This window comes from Vicia villosa, unplaced genomic scaffold (assembly GCF_029867415.1).
Source record: "Vicia villosa cultivar HV-30 ecotype Madison, WI unplaced genomic scaffold, Vvil1.0 ctg.000455F_1_1, whole genome shotgun sequence".
Classification (NCBI taxonomy): domain Eukaryota; kingdom Viridiplantae; phylum Streptophyta; class Magnoliopsida; order Fabales; family Fabaceae; genus Vicia; species Vicia villosa.
In genome coordinates this window covers 387,589-407,932 of record NW_026705217.1, presented here as the reverse complement: position 1 = coordinate 407,932, position 20,344 = coordinate 387,589, and the positions used below count along the sequence as shown (strand labels likewise).

The window sequence follows — 20,344 nt, the reverse complement described above, 5'->3', positions numbered from 1 at the left end:
CCCTTACTTAAAGTAGACGACACAAGTCCTAATCTTTCACAAATTCAACATAAATAAATGAGTGGGTCGCACCCGTGTCAATAATAGCAATCAAAGGAGTATCATGAACATAGAAAGTACCTTTGATCAAACGATCTGCACTAGTAGGCTGAGACCCTGCCAATGCAAACACTTTCCCATCTGCTTGTGACTTCTTCAGGCTTCTCACAATTGGTGCTTATGTGATCCTGTTCTCCACGTTTGTAACATGTAGGTATATTGGTCCTACAATATGCCACAACGTGACACGGTCGTCCGCACTTAAAACATTTCTTCACATCAGACTGGCATTCATTAGCACAGTGACCCATGCCACCACACCTGAAACACTTAATAGGATTGGGAGAAACACCTCCCCCACTTGGCCTCTTGCCATCAACCGCATTATGCTTTCCCTTGTAAGCTAGGGTACTGTAAGGTTTCTCCAATTCAGATTTTTCTTTCCTCTTTTCTTACTCAAACTCTTGTAGAGAGCCGAATAAGCCCTGTTGTCCTCTTCATAGATTTTACAGTTGTTTACCAACTCTGGAAACCTACGAATCTGTTGATACCCTATAGCTCTCTTAATATCTCGACGTAGTCCATTATCAAACTTGATACACTTTTAGAACTCTGCGATCTCTTCACTGTAATGTGGATAAAACTTCTTAAGTTCTACAAACTTAGCAGCATACTCAGTAACAATCAAGTTTCCTTGTTTCATCTCAAGGAAATCAATTTACTTCTTCCCGCGAACATCCTCTGGAAAATACTTCCTTAGAAATTCTCCACTAAACACAACCCAAATAATCACTTCACCTGCGATTTCCAATCTCTGACGGGTACTAAGCCATCAGTCATCAGCCTCTTTAGTCAACATATGCATACTATATCGTACCTTCTGTGCCTCAGAGCAATCCATCACATGAAAGATCCTTTCAATTTCCTTGAGCCAAGCCTGCGCTCCATCAGGATCATACTTGTCCTTGAAGGCAGGTGGATTCTCTATCTAAAATGTTCCCAAGTTACGGGATTCATCATTTCCTCCAACATTAGGCTAATTCTGCACATCCTGAACAACAACCTGCAATGCAGCAGCAATCACAACATCATTTCTTCCAGTAATCTCTATTTCACACCACAAATAGAAATAATGGTTAGAAGTTACTACAGATAGTATGCCACTGTCACACTAGACAAACTCAATAACCTGGTCGGACGGCCCAACCAGGCTCTGATACCAATTGTAACATTCTACTTCCCCATTAATTAATTATAAAATAATTTATGAAACTATTAGATTACACAAAAGTAGGAATGTCACATTTCATAAAAACTCTCATGAAGTATTAAGCCACTTCATAATTATTGCTCAACAATAAAATTAAATAGCGGAAGTTCAAAATAATTTAATTTAATGGCTCCAAGGCCTCAATGGAAATAAACTTTGCCAACTCATGGTTCAACATAATCCAAAGAAAGTATGATACGTAACAAATGGAACAATTAAAACAGCGTAAGTGAAAGTCTCATAGTCCCCGTGTTATGTATCAGAGCGACTCCTAAGACTCGACCGAGCAACACAGGCTCCATGCTTTACTCAAGTACCTGAATTATCTGTACTTCTGAAGAAGCACAAACATAAAAACATAAAAGGGGTGAGAATTTCATTCAAATAATTATCGGTGAATATCACATGCTAAGGAGTAGTATTCACAAAGCAACACAACAATCACATGTATAAACAATTAATATCACAACACTCCACACATTCACTATGCACAATTCATATTTCAATTATGTAAGCAAAGTGATTTATCCATCATGACTCTGTGCATTCGGTACCAACACAACCAATACAGTTCAATTATATGAACCCGATTCTTGTCGGAATCCAAATAAGTCTTAGGTGTTCCCCTGAATAACGACTTATCTCAACTCGACTCTACCCCGAGAGTCTGGACGAGACTAGGCACCCATCATGGATTCCCACCTAGGCTTATCTCCACATAATATAATATGAATGCATGCCACACCATATACACAAACATTATGGCATTATGCATACTACGGTCCTCATTGATCACCCGTGAGTTACATAATCACCGTAATTCTCCCTTTGAATTACTCCATCACCCAAGAGTATTATACAATACAAGTTATCATAATACACCACAAGATAGTTGCATATTCATCAATTAAAAATCACAAGTTCATCACACGATCATACGAGACAATTTCAGAGTTAATCCACAACTCGTCGTAGTTCAACATTTACGGAATCACACATTAATGTGTCGAAGATTTAGAATACTGAAATGAGAATAATTTTGAATAAAAGTACGTTAAATCATCTTTCCAATTGTTCGAACTGCGCGTCATTCGGACATTCACAACTCAAGTTATGGATTTTTTAAGTTTAAAAGTATTCCTGTCCGACTCAGTGGAAACCGGTTTCCTCAAAACTGGAAATGGGTTTCCACACTTCCACTAGCTCAAAAACCCCCGTTTTCACTCAGTAAACTAGTTTCCTCAAAAATGGAAACCGGTTTCTCCTTCGCAGAGGCAATTTTCTGCATAATTTTCAATTACGAAACCAGTCCCCATTCACCCAAAAACTCCAATTTTTCCAGATTAAAACAAGAATTCGAGTTACAGGTCTATTCCCTATCAACATACAACAATCTAACACACTATCACACATCAATTGCATCATTTCTTGCATCATATACACATCTGTTCAAACACCCCAAAAGGAACAACATGTATTTGCAAAACAACAACACACTCATCATACTCATGCAAATCCAATTCAGAATTTCATCAATCGATTACACAAACACACATACAAATTCAGAATTCAAATATAATCCCAAAATTCTAAGAGGGGAAGGAACCCTTGCTACCTTCTCATGTTCAATCACCATTAAGAGAACCCATTTTCCCCCTTTACCTTAATTTTGAGCTTTGAACCTTCAAGAATGGTAGAATTCCTTAGTCTCCCTCTTGCCTTAGTTCTTCCTCCTTCTCTCTGTTTCTCTTTTCATGTGTTCTATATTTTTCTCAATCCATTCTAACTTATCTCTAATATTTTTTTTTTAATTCTAATAATAATATTAATAATAACATTAATAATAATAATAATATACTATTATTTACTATATTATTATTATAATTTTATTATAAGCTTTTTATTTAAAATTAATCCATTAAGACTAAGTCCTCACACCCACCCTTACCACATACTCTTAATTATGCCAATATAATTCACAAATACACACACAATGACTAAATATTTAAATGGGGTGTTACACGTAACAACGGGAAGAGGCAAGAAACAGGTCACATCCCATACGTATATGAGCTATTCCATACGTGTATGAGGCATCAACAACCAACAGGTCCAGGTCACATCACGCTCTTACGCGTATTAGACCATGGCGGTCATACGTGCCACCTTTGTACATAGGCGTATGAAGTTACAGCAAAAAGAGGCCATACGCGTATGACATGAGGCAATACGTGTATGGAATCCCAAAAATGCAGAAAGCCCAAAATTACTCTATTTAGCTAGAAAACGCGAATTTCCAACAGTTGGACAATTTTTTATGACAAAGACACGTGTTGAAGGCTGGAAAACTTAGATTTTCAAGGTGGATCAAGATTTTCATGAGTTTTTCGTTATTGAAGATTAATTCATCTAGTTATTTGTAATGTTTACAACTTTTATCATGTTTTTCCTGAATTCTATGAGTAGCTAAATCCCTCAATGCTAGGGGGTGTCCCTGATCTGGATTTGTTAATGATTTTTATTTGAACCTTGTAATGACAATAATTTTCTATCTATTGAATTTACTTTTGATTGGTACTTAATGATTTCTCTTTCAGAAAAATTGAGATTGATTTACGGTTAATAGTTAGGCAAGACTATCAACGTTCATGCTCTATTGAAAGTATTCTATAGTAGATATCACCTACGACTAGAGATATCCAATAGGAACCGAACTGTTCTTGATAAATAAATGTTTAATTTCATCTGTAATTCACTATATACATGGGAACTAGGTTGAAATATTAAAGGTTGCTCACTAAGGACTTAGGAGTAAACACCCTTAAGAATTGATAATCAATAGTTAAAAAAGATGTTGTTGCAAGGTCATGTAAGAATTATAAATGAGTCTGAGCATACACCTTCCCTAGCGTGTTTACTCACATAGACTTAAATATGTTCAACTGCTCTATTTACATTTACTTATTGTTTTATTTCTTTATAGCAAAAAAAATCTCAATCAAAACCCCCAATTGCTTTTGTTTAATTGAATTGAAACTAAAACTATATCTCACCATGCAGTTTTCAGGAACGACATTGGAATTCGATCATGTTCAGTCTTGAACATCGGGAGTATTTGAGAATTCATAACCATTTTATGAAGTTTGTGTGAAAGAATAATTCCTTCTACCTGCTGATTCCACAACATGAAGTTGTTATCTTCCATCTTGATTGATAGCTTTGGTGCAAAAGTGTTCGAAGCACCTGCAAAGAAAGATTGAGATATGGAGATTTGTGATGTTTGAACAGCTGAAAAGCGATGATTGCACTCCAAGATTTGGTGGATGTTCCAGGTCCGCCATTGAAATTTCTCTAAAACTTTCCATAGAAGAACCAATCCAACTATCACGAATAGAACCTTCAATTTTTTTTTTTGAAACTTTGTGATTCAGTGTAGCTTCTTTGAAGCTTTAACTTTCAACAATGGTGACAATGATGAACCTTCAAGTTTCTCTTAAACTTTGTGATTCAGTGCTGCTTCTCTGAAGCTTTAAACTTCTAAAATGAAGACAATAATGAAGCCAATGAAGATTATGGTGTAGCAAAAATCAGGTCCCTCTAGGTAATTGGTACCATGTTACAGTTTGAATCATGGTTCATGAGGAGATTTGAGAGGTGAAGAAGGTGATGCAAGATTATTTTGCTGAAGCTGTTCACTTATGCTATTAGGATTATTGATCAAACTTATGAAGAGTTCCAATATATAATAGTTGTTCATGTAGAAGTTAGTTATACACTTTATAACTAACTTCATAACCATGATAACTAACTTGGAAACCATTATAACTGCCACTTAACTACTTGAACTAGCTTCATCTCTCAAACTTCTCCAATAATAATTTATAATCAGAATAACATACAATTGAGTTTGGATCCTCTAATGTCTTTTTGGTCCATCCCTCTTTCCTTTTCTTAATATAATGGTTGATTGTAACACAAGAAAAAACAATAGTACAAATGAGAGAGAGAGAAAATAGATCAATGGATGAGATTAGAGAATTATAGAAACATGAGAAAGGGCGTGAGAGGATCCAAATTCCATACAATTAAATTATTTTATTGAAGTTTTTGTATTTTATTGATCACTCAAGATTTTTTTAGACGATAATTTATCAGCCTACTTTGAAATTTTTGGAAGGAAATGCAAATCTAATTTATCTTGTGAAAATATTTTGTATTGTTGTTTTTAAAATTTATATTAAATTTTTTAATAATTAAATACAGATTTTTAAAATGTAAAAAGTATTTTTCATAATTGATATTTTAAATTTTTTGATTAATTTTATAATTATTTAATTCAATTAGTTTTCCATCAATTCGTTTTGTATAACAACAACAAATTATTGAGTTATAAATATAAATAAATTTGTTCATATTAATAAAATATGAGAGAAAATATAAATAAATATCAGTATAAAAAATTGCACAATGGATCAATAGTCTATACTCATTTCATTATCATGTCTTTGGTGTTATGAACCGAAGTGACGTATTGTGTGAAAATTAAAACTAAGTGTAATTTATAGACAACATTCATATATCTCAACCTAAATAAAATATATTTTCTAAAAGAAAAAATTGCAAATATCCTCACATGTGGATAATATCGAAAACGACCAAAACAATTATAATATTTTTGTAGTCCATATTTTTGTAGTCCATTTTTTATCAAATTGACACAGTTGAGAGAGAAATTCTTGCATACTAACCATTGTTTTAAAAACGGACTGAACCGGCCGGTCGGATTGGTCAGATTGAGAATCGAAGAAGTCATCGGTCTGGTTTGATTATTGGATCAGGTATGCTATTGAACCGGTGAGAACCGGCCAAAACCGGTCAAAACTAGAAAAAATAGGAGAACCGACGGTTTTAGAAAATCTGTGGTTCAAATGCATGTTCTTTTTTTTTCCGCACAAAACGACGCCGTTTTCATGATTTTTTTTTAAAAAATAATTGAAATATAATTAGACTTTATGTAAACCTTATTTGGAACAATTTCTCCATGTTTGCAATTAGATCTGATTTAAAATTTATTTAAATTTATATTTTGTATTATTTTGTTGTGAGTGATGATTATATTTAGAATTTGAATGTAAAGAATAAATATATGAAATTATGATATTTTAAAATTTTAAAATTTTGTGTGTATTGTGATATTTGTTAGAGACTAAGTCATTCGGTTCGATCGGTTTAATAAATATATAATATTGCAATAGAGACTGATTTATTCAACCGAGTTATCCGGTTTAATCCGATTTATTCATGCGGTTCGACCAATAATCCAGTGGTTCAACCAATGAACTAGTGATCCAGTATCCTCACCAGTTTAATGACCGGGATAAAAAATATTGAAAATTCATCAAATTATTATAATAATAATAATAATAATAATAATAATAAAATAAAACGGAGAACGTACAATGATTTCTTGGTTAGAACTTTGAACGAGTTACTGCTAAAAAGTAACCAACTTCATTACTGCATTAACCAAGTTTTTACACTGCATTAACCAGATTTGAGTAATGCTATCCTTACACCCATAAATAGACCCATAAACAGTACTTTACAGTAGTCATCAAATTTGGTTAATGCAGTGTAAAAACTTGGTTAATGCAGTAATGAAGTTGGTTAATGCAACATCCAGGTATTAAAAATAATTTTTAGCAGTCACCAAAATTAGTTAATACAGTGTAAAAGTAATGAAGTTGGTTAATGCAACATCCAAGTATTAAAAATAATTTTTAGCAGTCATCAAACTAGGTTAATGCAGTGTAAAAATTTGGTTAATGCAGTAATGAAGTTGGTTAATGCACGTCCGTATATGAACAGTGTCGTCCGTAATTTTAAAAATAAAAAATAAATATTATTATTTTATTTTACAAATCTGCTCACCGTATAAATACGGTGAACAATGTTTGGTGTAAGTATTGGTGTAAGTGTTGGGTGTAAGACTAACATTACTCTTTTTTTTTCTATTCACTGATTGGTAAGAAAAAATGACACATGTAACACGTTTTGATCAAATTGACATAGTTGAGGGAGAAATTCTTGCATGCTAACAACCCTAAACTCATATTATAGAATTTTTTTAATTTTTTTAAAATTTAATTTTTTTTAATTGAATTTATAAGGTGGTTGTGATTATGAAGGAGAAAGAAAATTTTATATTTATATTTTAATTAATTAAAATTTTATGATTGGTTGTGTGTAAAATTACTTCTTAAGTTTGTGTCCACCTAATAATTTTTCCGTTGAGACTTAAGAATGTGAGCGAAAGAATTTTTTACCGTCTTGCCATCTAGTATTTTTGGAGAGAAAAAATACTACCCTACCCTCTTTTTCATATTACATATTAATGTACGGTATAATTTAAAAGATTTTGTTATTGACACTTAGGCTACCGTCGATTGCAATGGTAGAATTAGGGGTGTTCATGGTATGGTTCGTGAGAAAAATTAAACCAAACCGAATTGAATCATAATAAAAATTCACTCGAACTGAACCGAACCGTTTTAATTAGTAAGAATCGAACTAAACCAAAAACTATTGGTTTGGTATACTGTTTCGAAATTTCGAACCATACTAAATCATTAGAAGACAATTTTTTTCAAATCGAACCGTTAAGCTATTTTTTAATTTTTTTTAACAAAAAAAAAAAATTAAACTTGTTTTCAGCATTTTTAATTTTTAATTTTGGTTCGGTTTGGATTCAGTTTCAGTTTGGTTCGGTTTCAGTTACATTTCGATTCTAGAACTGTTTGTGCATAATGGTTTGGTTCACTAACCATACATAATAGTTCGGTTATTTTAACTTCAGTTCGGTGCAGTTCAGTTGTTCGATTCAGTTCTTGGATTTTTTGAACAACCCTAGTCAGAATAGTGTAAAATAATAGAGTTCACTTGTTGTTTTGGCAGAAGCGTGTTAAATTTTAAAGGTTTCGTGGCGAAAATTTGTTAAATGTATTTTAATTTTTTTATTATAAAAGAATTAAAGTTTTATTATATTTAAAATAAATGTAGATGTTAATTAATTTAAATTTTATTATAATTTTTTATAATTAATTATTTGTCTAGATAATAAAATATATAAATATTTTTATAATTAAAATAATTAAGGTATATTTAATTAATAATAATATAAATAAAATATTACTATTATTTAAGTAATGTTTATTTATTTATGTAATAAAAATAAAATTACAATAAATCTTATTTAGTGTTGATTTTGACCCGGTAGTATGGTAGTAGTAAGTAGCGGACGACTCCACACAAATGACCTTGCCTCATTTGCGTAGTCCTTCTAAGATTGTCATCAACATTTGTAGGCTGAGGCCCCTCGGGTTGGATTGGAAATGTTAGAGAGAGAAGGTCAGACTTCTATCTAAGAAAAGAAAAAAAAGGAGTGTTTCTTAACTTAAACAAAAAACCTAAATCACAGCTGATTTGAACTCAACCATTGATCCATGGTAAGGAAGGGAGAGACAGAATGGATAGAAGTGTCAAGAAGGAGGAAGTCTGGGGTAAACAATAACCCTCGGTGGGATATGGCCAGTGGAGGGAGAGGTTTGGCGTCAACAACGACATTCTTTTTCACAGAGTTTCCTGAAAAATATGGAGCAAAGGATTTGTATAACATATTCAAAGACTTTGGAGATGTTGATGAAGTCATACTACCATCCAAAAGAGACAAACATGGCAAACAATTTGGCTTTGTAAGGTTCTTTAATGTATCAGATGAGAGGGTGTTGGCGGTTAAGCTTGACAACGTCATCATCGAGTCCAGAAAGTTACACGCGAATCTTCCGAGGTTCAATAGAGAGAGGGTGGGTGGTGTAGAGAGGGGTGAGATCCATCAAAATCAAGGGAGGTTAGGAAGGACGATGGGGGGAAGAGGAGAGGTGAAAACGAACAATCAAAATGGTCGTAGGTATATGGGAGATCGCAATAATCCAGGACCTCATGGTGGTGTCCATAGGAAGTCATACGCACAAACTGTGAAAGCAGACCAGGGCAGACAGCTTGTGGTGGACGGTCAATTCCATAGCAAGAAGATTCCGTTTGGTCACTTGGAGTACAATATGAAGGAAGAAGAACTGACTCGTTTCCAAAAATCCTACGTAGGAGTGATGGAGATTCCTGGTGAAACGTATAATATGCAAGAAAGATTTAACAAGGAAGGATACTTTGGGGTTAGGGTTACTCCACTGGGGGCAAACTTGTGTTTATTGGAGGAAGGCGAAGATGGTATTCTGAAGGATATCATAGCAGAAGCTCCAGATTGGATTCATAAATGGTTCGATGAAATCAGACCTTGGCGACCCAACGAGGTTGATAACGAAAGAGTAACATGGTTGAGAGTCTACGGCTTGCCTTGCCATGCATGGCAGGATAAAGTTTTCGACTTCATTACAACGTCTGTTGGGGTTTTCATCTGTGCAGACGATGATACGATAAAGCAAAGGAATTTCGACGTAGCCAGGATCTTAATTAGAACTAAGTATTGTTTGGTCTTGAACGAGACTTACAATATTTCCATTAATGATAATGTCTTTAGGATTAAGGTGGTAGAAGATAATCATGGTCCATTGCGAATTTCGTTGAATCATGGTGAGAAGCTTAGTATTTTGTCTGGGGAGAGTTCAGATGACGACATTGATAGCTGGAGTAACCAAGATTCAGAAGAGAATATGCTATCTTTTGTCCAAGAGTCAAAAGATGAAACCTTTGGCACGGCGGCAGAGAGACGTGCTTTGAGAGAAACAACATTAAATGCATGCACGACGGGTCAGATTGGACGTGAGAACGAAATGATGTTTCAAAAAGCTTTGGAAAAGGAGAAGCGGCTTGCAGATGAAAAGAGGTGGATAGCGCGCTTTAAGGAAAATAGTGGAAAAAAGTCAAAAATAATATCTGGTGTGCAGTTAGGGGAATGGGAAAAAGGTGGTATTCTTAGTGTGGGCTCGGGGCGCAAAAAGGCATGTTCAGAAGGGGATTTTTCGGATTGGGCCAAGAGCCAGAGGCCCAATGCTATGGCTCAATTTGTGGGGACAAAAAGGGCCCAAAGTGTGGATGGTGATTTCAGGGCTGAAAAGGCCCAGAGTCTTAATAAGGAATTGGGTAAAGGCAAGAATCCGGTCATATCCAATTATCGGACGCAGGAGGCCAATTTTGAGATCTCAAAATCCTATTTTTCAATACTGGCTCGTCCAAGAACCCTACAGATTGGGGAGTTGTCTAGAGGGCAGGGATTGCAAGGCAGTCAATCACAATCTTCAGATGGTTCTACTCTTTGCAGCAAATCTATGAATGATCAAGTTTCATCTGGGGGTGGTGTTAGAAGGAAGGAGGGAGCGTCGCAGGATGTTGCGGATAAGGTGTGGCAGGAATTGTCAGCATTAGGTATTTCGGGGGGGCAAGACAAGAATTATATGTGGAAGCAATAAGGGGGTTGGAGAGGAATGATGCTGAAAGATTGAAGAAAAGGCTGGCGAAAAAATCAGGTTCTCCATGAATTTAATGTCTTTTAATATTAGAGGGTGTGGTAGTAATATAAAGAAAAGATGTTTGAGGAAGATGATAGGTCTGGGGCAGGCGGATATGGTTTTTCTGCAAGAAACAAAGTACCAATCTCTGAATAATAACTTGGTTCGAGGTCTATGGGGGTCTGACGATTGCGAATGGACGGGAAAAGATTCATTTGGGGCTTCAGGAGGGTTAATTATTATGTGGAAGAAAGGCATCATTTCACCATTATTCAGTTTTAAAACAGAGGGAGCAGTCGGGATTGGAGCTGAATTTAAAGGACAGGTATGCTTTTTTGTAAATGTTTACTTTGCCTGTCATTTACCTGGGAAAAGAAGACTATGGGCTGAATTAGTGGAGCTGAAGAACAAATTCAATTCTGGATGGTGGTGCGTGGGTGGTGATTTCAATTCCATTAGAGATGGGAGTGAAAGGCATGGTAGAAGCTCAGGTTGTAGGATGAATGAAATCACTGAGTTTAATGAGTTTATAGATTCCTTGGAATTGGTGGACATCCCGTCTATTGGCAAAAGGTTTACATGGTCGAACAAGGAGGGGAATTCAAAGAGCAGATTGGACAGATTTCTGTTATCAGCGGAGTTAATCGATGGCTGGAAGATTGTGGGACAAAAGGTGGGTGATTGGGACATTTCGGATCACGCTCCAATTTGGTTAAAAGCTAATGATAAAGATTAGGGCCCCAAACCCTTTAGAGTGAATAACATCTTGTTCGAGCACGCAGAGTTCAAAAACTTCATAGATGTATCTTGGAACAGCATTCAGGTGGAAGGTAATCGAGCGTATGTGCTGAAAGAAAAGTTCAAACGTATGAGAAGCCTTCTGCGTATGTGGAATAAAGAGACATTTGGTTGGATAGATTTGAATATTGATGTTGCCTCAAAGAAGATTAATAGTAGGGATGTGACAGTCGAGGAATGTTGTGAGGCAAAGGATGTTTTATGGAAACATTTACATCTCAAGGAGAGTTTGTTACGCCAAAAATCAAGACAAAAATGGCTCAAGGATGGTGACTCAAACTCGAAGTATTTCCATCATGTAATCAATAATCGAAGGTGTCGTAATAACATTGTGTTGGTTCAGGCTGAAAACGGCTCAATTATTGAAGATGTGAAAGGGATTCGAGAAGAGGTACTGAAAATGTTTGAGAGTAGGTTCAAGGAGCCAATGGCAATCAGGCCTGTTATGGATAATGACGGTTTTTCTAGCCTGTCAGTGGCAGATAGAAGCGGTTTAGAAGCAGAATTCTCGAGGGAGGAGACTAGAGTGGCTGTTTGGGATTCAGATGGGGATAAAAGCCCGGGCCCTGACGGTTTTAATCTCAGGTTTATACAGGAATGTTGGAGTGTGTTGCAAGAAGATATTTATAATTATGTGCAGGAGTTCCATAAATCTGCTTCCCTTCCAAAGGCAATTACTACTTCTTTTATTGCATTGATTCCCAAAAATGTGAATCATTAGGGTCTCAATGAATATCGTCCCATATGTTTGATCGGTTGTTTGTATAAAATCATTTCGAAGGTGTTGGCAAACAGAATCAAGAAAGTGCTGAAGAATATTATTTCTCCTTCTCAATCGGCTTTTGTTCCAGGCCGGCAAATTCTCGATGGGGTGTTGGCATTAAATGAAATTATAGATCACACGAAGAAAACAAAGAAGGAATGCTTCATTTTCAAGGTTGACTTTCAGCAAGCCTACGACTGCGTAAGCTGGCAATTTTTGAGATTTCTGTTCCGAAAATACAACTTTGGAGTCAATTGGTGCAAATGGATGGAAGCATGTATTTTCAATAGTTCCTTGTCAATTTTGGTCAATGGAAGTCCAACGAAAGATTTTACGGTGGAAAGAGGCTTGCGACAAGGCGATCCATTGTCACCATTTCTTTTCACGTTGGTTGCTGAAGGGTTGGCAGTCTTATTTAATTTTGCAGTCGAAGCCGGTAACTTTATTGGTTATAATCTAAGTCGTGAGGTGGATATCAAGCTTTTACAATTTGCAGACGACACAGTTGTTGTTGGAAAAGGCTGTTGGCAGAATTTGTGGAGCATTAAAGCCATATTCAGAGGCTTCGAATTGATTTCCGGCTTAAAAGTGAATTTTCACAAGAGTCGGGTGGTTGGTGTGAATCTAGAGGAGAGTTTTATGGAATCAGCATCACAATTTTTGTGCTGCAACAGGGAGAAGCTACCTTTCAAATTTTTGGGAATTCAGGTTGGGATTAATCCAAGATGGGGGGACGCTTGGAATTCTGTTCTGAACGGCTTGAAATCCAAGTTATCTTTGTGGAAATCAAGGTTATTATCTATAGGTGGAAGAGTTACTCTTCTTAACGCTGTTTTGTCAAGCATGCCAATTTACACGATGTCTTTTTATAAAGCCCCGCTGAAAATTATTAAAGACATCATTCGCATCCAAAGCCGCTTCTTGTGGTGTGGAAAAGAAGAGAAAAGGTGTATTAATTGGGTCAGTTGGTCCGACATTTGTAGACCTAAATTGGATGGTGGTTTGGGTGTTAAGCACATTGGGCGTTTCAACACTTCTTTACTGACCAAATGGAAGTGGAGGCTGCTGAACGAAGGAGAATCAATTTGGAAGAACATTTTGGAAGCGAGATATGGGGAAGTTCAAAAAGCTGTGATTATGGGGGATGAGTTTAAGTTGAGAAAGCAAGATTCAGTGTGGTGGAAAGATATGTTGGCAGCAAGTCTGTCAAAAACTAACAATGCTGATTGTTTTGCAGGTCACATAAGTTGTGGTCTTGGAGCGGGTAACAATATTTTATTCTGGTATGGCAGGTGGCACGGTGGGACTCCTCTCAAGGTTTTATTTCCCCTTCTTTTCAATCTGTCAGCTAAGCAATTGGGCTGTGTTGGGGAAATGGGCAATCGTAGCGGCCAGCAGTGGCAGTGGGACTTCCATGTACCAACGGAAGCTCTGTTGGATTTTCCCGAAGCGATACAGGAAGCGCTGAAATTAATAGAGTTGCTGGGTGGTATTTTTCCTATTGTAGGTGCCAAAGACGTGTTCAAATGGTGGCCGAATACAGACGACAAGTTTTCGGTCAAAAGCTGTTATGTTTTACTTAGAGATTTTCAATCTGAGGTGGTGGTTGAGCCTGACAAGCTAACCGCTATTAACTGGTTTTGGGGAACTGATGTTCCTTCAAAAATAAAGATATTTGGGTGGAGGGTGATGCTAAACAGGTTACCGACAAAATATCAACTCGCAAAAAGAAATATCATTCATAGGGAGGAGGATAAAAAATGCGTTTTGTGTTTAGTAGCTGAAGAAGAATTGGACCATCTGTTTTTTAACTGTTCATTTTCAATCAGAGTGTGGGAAAATATATGTGCATGGCTAGATGTGGGCATGGGGGGTTCGGGGTCAGTTTCGTCGCATATTTCAGAGTTCGTTCAGCAGCTGATTGGGAAGTTTAAAAAGAAGAAAAGATGCTTGATTTGGTTATCAACAATTTGGTCAATTTGGAACGCAAGAAACAACTTCATCTTCAACAATACGGCTATTGTTTTAGATGACGTTATTGTCAGCATTAAGCTTGTTTCTTGGCTTTGGTTTGCAATTGGAATGAAAAAATGCAGATTCATTTCTTTTTTCTCTTGGTTTCAAGCTCCTGTGGAGGCCATAAAACATTGTTACGAAGGATATGAATTATGTTTATGTATTTGTAATGGGTTGTGAGTACCCCTAGTACTCACCTCTATTAATTAATTAACTTTGTTTATCAAAAAGAAACATTTGTAGGCTGAGTCGAAGGTCCTGTGTTATTTCTATGATCGATGAAATCAGAGACCATGTCATCACTTAATAAGTCCATCTTCGCTGCACAACCATAACTTAATCTGGTACAAATTAAGACACATTTCACCTATATTTATATTAGATCCGCCAACATAATTGACGAACTCATTATAGGTAAATGAAAGTATCAGTCAATTGCACTGTCAGAGCTTTACTTGAATAAAAAAATAATTAAAGCATCTATCAATTGCATTGTCGGAGCTGTTCTTAAAATAATTAAAGCATCAGTCAATTGCAAAGTTGGAATTGTACTTGTATAATAAAATAATTAAAACATATATCAATTGTAGTGCCAGACCTGTACTTATATAATAAAATAAATAAAACATTCATCAAATGTAATGTTGGGTCAGTACTTAAACCATAAAAAAGGGTTAAATAAATGTTTGGTCCCTATAAATATTGCAGTTTTATTTTTAGTTTTTACTGGATTTTGGCAACGGTTTTTTTTGTAAAAAACCGTTTCCTAAAGGTAGGGAGGACTAAAAATGAAAACTGTAGTGTCAGACTTGTACTTAAATAATCTAAATAATTATGAACATCTAAATAAATTTAAATTATTTATTATTATTTTATTATGATTTAAAAACTAATTAATAAATACTTATTATTAATTATAATATTATTCTAATATATTCATTTTTAATATTTATTTTAATATATATATATATATATATATATATATTTATTTATTTATTTTTAATATTAAATTTTAAAAAATTGAAATGTATAGGTCCTCCATTGGGCGGAGGCTCTAAATTTTTTAAAGGATCTATCATTAGACGGATAATCTATAGATTAATTTTTTTTTTTTAAATGTGGTAGTTTGAGAAAACTGGATATGAGATCTACCGTGTAAATTTATCTGTCGTCAAGGTGCATTATATGTGGTGGTGTAGTATTTTATGAATGATATGAAAAAATCGAAGTAAAGAAGTTTGGCCAAATTAAATTTATAAAATGGAAAATAACCATTTAATTTTTTTTTTACTAATAAGATATTATTAGTAGGAAAATTAGGTTCTAAGTTAAAATAATGATCCACAAAAAAAAAATAGGTTCTAAGTTAAAATAATTTTACATGTGAACATTTTAGAAAGACATGAAAATCTACTCTGATCATTCCGATAATAATTTTATTCAATTGTGCACTCATTTCTCAGACTGTTTTCAACAGAGAAGATACCCGTGCGTCCGCACAAGTGAATTTATTTTAATTTTGACGTAATAATTATTTTAGATATACATATGAAAAACTCATTTTTATTGTGAAAGTACAATGAAAAACTATAAAATTAAAATATTACAACAAATAATATGATTATACAAAATACAATGATGAACTTGACAAATGATGTATTTAAATACACATGTTAACTTACATAAAATACATAATTGTAAAATAAATAATTACTATATAAACTCAATTATATTAAATCTAATCTATAACTATATATAAAAGGAATACAAGATTTTAGGCTGGCTCTTTTTACATACTTATTATACCCTCTGTCACTAAGTTTTTTTTTTTTTTTTTGATGTGAACATGAATTCATTAAAGAAGAGAAACTGGTACAATTGCCTGGGCCTCCATAACTGGAGCAGACCCTAACCAGGTTTTGGATCCCACAGAAAAAGCTAGTCTAGCTAAATTATGAGCATCCAAATTGTTTGCTCTATTAAGATACATAAGAGAAGAAAACTTAAAACTACTCAGCAAAGTTCTAACATCCACAGCAATTGGATCCAACACTGCATAGTTTTGGTTCAGATTAATACAATCAACGATGGCTTTTGCATCTGACTGCACAATAATCCTCTCCAGCTTTAGATCTCTAGCCATCGAAAGGCCCCATCGGACAGCCAGCATCTCTGCCATAGTAATGTCCACCGTGACCTGCTCCTTCTTGCACGCCGCCATAAGAACTTCCTTGTTATGATCCTTAAAAATACAGCCAAGACCTATGCTACCTTCCTCCATTATACTAGCATCCACCTGCAATACTTGAACATCCTTTTTGCATTGGTCCTCCTTTCCCGTGGCTGCTTGATCCACCCCTTTGACAGAGTTCCACCTATTGAATTCCAGCACATCATTGAACGCCTCTTCAGCAATTTTCCCAGCCTCAGAATCCTTGGCCTGATACAGTTTAAAATTTCTAGCTTGCCAAATTTTGTAAGCCAAAGTGCACAACAGTTGAGTGCTGAAACCGTCCCCACAAGACAACACATTCAGCAGCCAGTCTTGGACGTCAACCTCACCAGGAATCCTGTAACTTAGAACAGAAGCAAAAAACGAGTGTTTGGTAATATCGCATTCTAACAAAAGATGGTGGACAGTTTCAGTGACTGTTTGGCACAAAGTACAGAGGGGGTCAACGCTAATTCCTTTTTTCTGAAGGTTGGATTTTGTTGGCAGAATGTTCTTTGCCGCCCTCCATAAAAAATTCCTTATCCTAGTATTAACAGGGCAATTCCAAATTTTTTTCCACAGTTTCTTGCAAGGAGGCTTCGAGGGTCCAGGACTATTTGCAATCTTCTCTTGCATGCATAGGTGATAAGCAGACCTGACTGAGTAATCTCCACTCTTCTCAAACTGCCATATCCATTTGTCCTGCAAGGTTCTTGAGGAAAGAGGAATGCTTATGATTTGATCAGCATCATCTTTTTTAAAAGAGGAGAAAATTAAATCATTTTTCCAAGTTCCCAGGTCTCCATCAATGAGCTCCGCTACCTTGCTTCCTGCATTCAGATTCTTGGGCTGACTCTTGACTTTAAAACCAGGATTCATGGAAAGCCATCTATCATTATAGATCTCCACCGATTGACCATTCCCTATCCTCCATCGTGACCCCTGTTGCAACAGATTCTTTGTGTCAAAAATGCTCCGCCACGCATAGCTTGGAGCATAACCTTTGTTGCTTTGATCTATAGATTTCCTTGGGAAGTATCTGCTCTTGAAAACTCTTCCAGCAAGGGAGCCTTCGCTGGTCATCAATCTCCAATACTGCTTTCCTAAAAGGCTTTTGTTGAACTCACGAATCCCCCTGAACCCCATTCCTCCAATGCTTTTTGCTAAAGACATACGTTCCCAGCTCAACCAGTGCACTTTTCTCTCGCCATTTCTTGCTCCCCACCAGAACTTAGCTAGCATACTTTCAATTTCATGGCATATGGTCTCTGGAAGTTTGTAACAGCTCATGATGTATGTTGGAACCGCCTGAGCAACAGCTTTAATAAGAACTTCTTTACCAGCCCTTGAAAGGAATTGTTCCTTCCAACCTCTTATCTTCTTCCAAACTCTTTCCACCACCATAGAGAAAACCTCTTTCTTTGATCTACCAAATATCACCGGCAATCCTAGATACTTAGAGTGTGTTTGAACAGTCTTGACTCCCATCCTATTCCGGATCAAAATTTTGTCGTCCTCTCGCACATTTTGACTGAAGGAAACTTCTGTTTTGTCGAGGTTGACAACCTGACCAGAAGCTGACTCATAAGTATTCAGAGCTGCCATGATTCTCGCTGCTTCCTGCTCCGTAGCTCTAGCGAACAGGAGGCTATCGTCTGCAAAGAATAAGTGAGTGATGGTTGGAGCATGTCTTGCCACCTGCAGACCGTGGATCCTCTTCTCTACAGCTTCCATCTTTATTAAACCTGAAAGAACGTCAGCACAAATGATAAAAAGATAAGGTGAAAGGGGATCTCCTTGTCGGAGACCCCTCTCCGGGGCAAAACAAGTGCTCGGTTGTCCATTGATGAGAATTTTGTAAGACACAGTGGAGATAGTTTGTTTGATCACATTAACCAAATCAATGGGGAAGCCCATAGAAACGAGAGTTTCGATCACGAAAGCCCACTCCAACCTGTCATAAGCCTTAGACATATCCAGTTTAAGCGCCATTATCCCTCTTTTACCCTTCTTCTTCTTCTTGAGCCAATGGAAACATTCCATGGCTACTAAGGCATTATCAGTGATTAATCTTCCGCTCACAAAGCCACTTTGTTCCTCATCAATGATATCTGGGAGAATTCTTTTGATTCTGTTTGCTATGGTCTTCGACACCATTTTCATCACCACGTTACAAAGGCTTATCGGTCTAAAATCCTTAGGTGTAGCTGGATTTTTGCACTTAGGTATGAGCACAATATGGGTTGTGTTTAGGTCACTGGGGTCACGATTGTTGTTCAACACGTCAAGGGCCAGCTTTATCATATCCGATCCCACAATATGCCAGTATTTCTGAAAAAACAAAGCAGGAAGCCCATCTGGACCTGGGGCCTTCAAAGGGTGCATTTGGAAGATAGCCTCTTCAACTTCTAGAGGGGTAAAGACTCTCCCACACCATCTCTTATGATCTTCATTAAGTTTTCCACTAACAACCTTACAAACTTCAGAGCAATTACTGGGACTGATGGAAGTAAAAAGTTCTTTGAAATAATTAACTAGCAGCCGTTCACAGTGATCCTGCCCTCTCCACCAAACGCCATTCTCATCCTTCAGCTTGCTAATATAGTTAGTTTTCCTTCTTTGCTCAGCCTTCTTGTGAAAAAATTTCGTGTTTTTATCCCCATGCTGAAGCCAAACCGCCCTACTCCTTTGTCGCCACATTATCTCTTCAACTTGCAGCAAATTGTTTCTCTGATTTTCAAGAGCTCGGTGTCTTGCCACGGATGCGTCACTAGGATCCCAATTTTTGTCTTCCTCTAATAGGGATTCCAGCCTCTTTAATTCTTTTCTAACCGAGCTGGCTCTGAACTCTTTGAAGTGATCCTCCAAATTCTGCATAGCATTCAGCTTAGCCACTCCTTGCCATGGTGCCCCGTGCCATAAATTCTTCACCATCGCTTCACAATTTTTGTCCCTACTCCAAGCTTCTTCAAATCTGAATAAGTGAACTCTCTTTCGCCCTTGACTACCAACCTCAGCTTCAAGGATGACTCTAATGGCAACATGATCCGAACCATATCGAGGGAGATGATTAACTTTGCAGGGTGAGAAACGATTTATGAAGCTGGCTGTAGCTATAGCTCTATCAAGCCTACATTGGATATTCTCTCTACCTCTTCTTCCGTTTGTCCACGTGAAAGGGTGGCCTTCAAAACCCATATCGATTAACCCACAAATTTCCATTACTTGTCTCCCCCAAGACAGTTGCTGTGAACTCCTTACGTTTCCTCCCATCTTCTCTTGATCCAGCAACACATCATTCAAATCTCCTAAGCATATAAGTCTTTCTGCACCTCTGGTAGCCAATTCCTGAATAAGCCTCCACGTGTTCCTTTTGAATTGTTCATCAGGGAAGCCATATATACCATTCAAGGACCAAGGCTGGTTGTCCACATTATCAATAACCGAAGCTTCTATGTGATTACTGGAGAAGGAAGTTATGGTAAGTTGTGATCCTTCCTTCCACATCAGAGCAAGACCTCCTGCCCTCTCTCTCCCATTTCCTGTACAGTCAACAATTAAACAGTTATCAAAGCCACTTTTGTACTTCAAAGATTGAAATTCATCCTTCCTAAGGCGAGTCTCCATAAGAAAGATCACATCGGGATTTTCTAAACGAATGAGCCTCAACAAGGCTCGAACTGCACGGGGACTCCCTAACCCCCTACAGTTCCAACTGATGATTC

At 36.5% G+C, this 20,344-nt stretch overlaps 1 protein-coding gene across 1 annotated transcript; it reads left to right on the top strand.

Moving 5' to 3' along the window:
• The first annotated feature begins 10,945 nt into the window (after nucleotides 1–10,945).
• On the top strand, nucleotides 10,946–11,566 carry LOC131628456 (uncharacterized). The gene has a single exon (XM_058899297.1). It carries the CDS (start codon nucleotides 10,946–10,948, stop codon nucleotides 11,564–11,566), a length of 621 nt encoding a protein of 206 aa, XP_058755280.1.
• The last annotated feature ends 8,778 nt before the right edge of the window (nucleotides 11,567–20,344 follow it).

Coding starts and splice junctions, on each gene's coding strand:
- LOC131628456 (XM_058899297.1), top strand. CDS start 10,946: ATGGTTTTTCTGCAAGAAACAAAGTACCAATCTCTGAATAATAACTTG.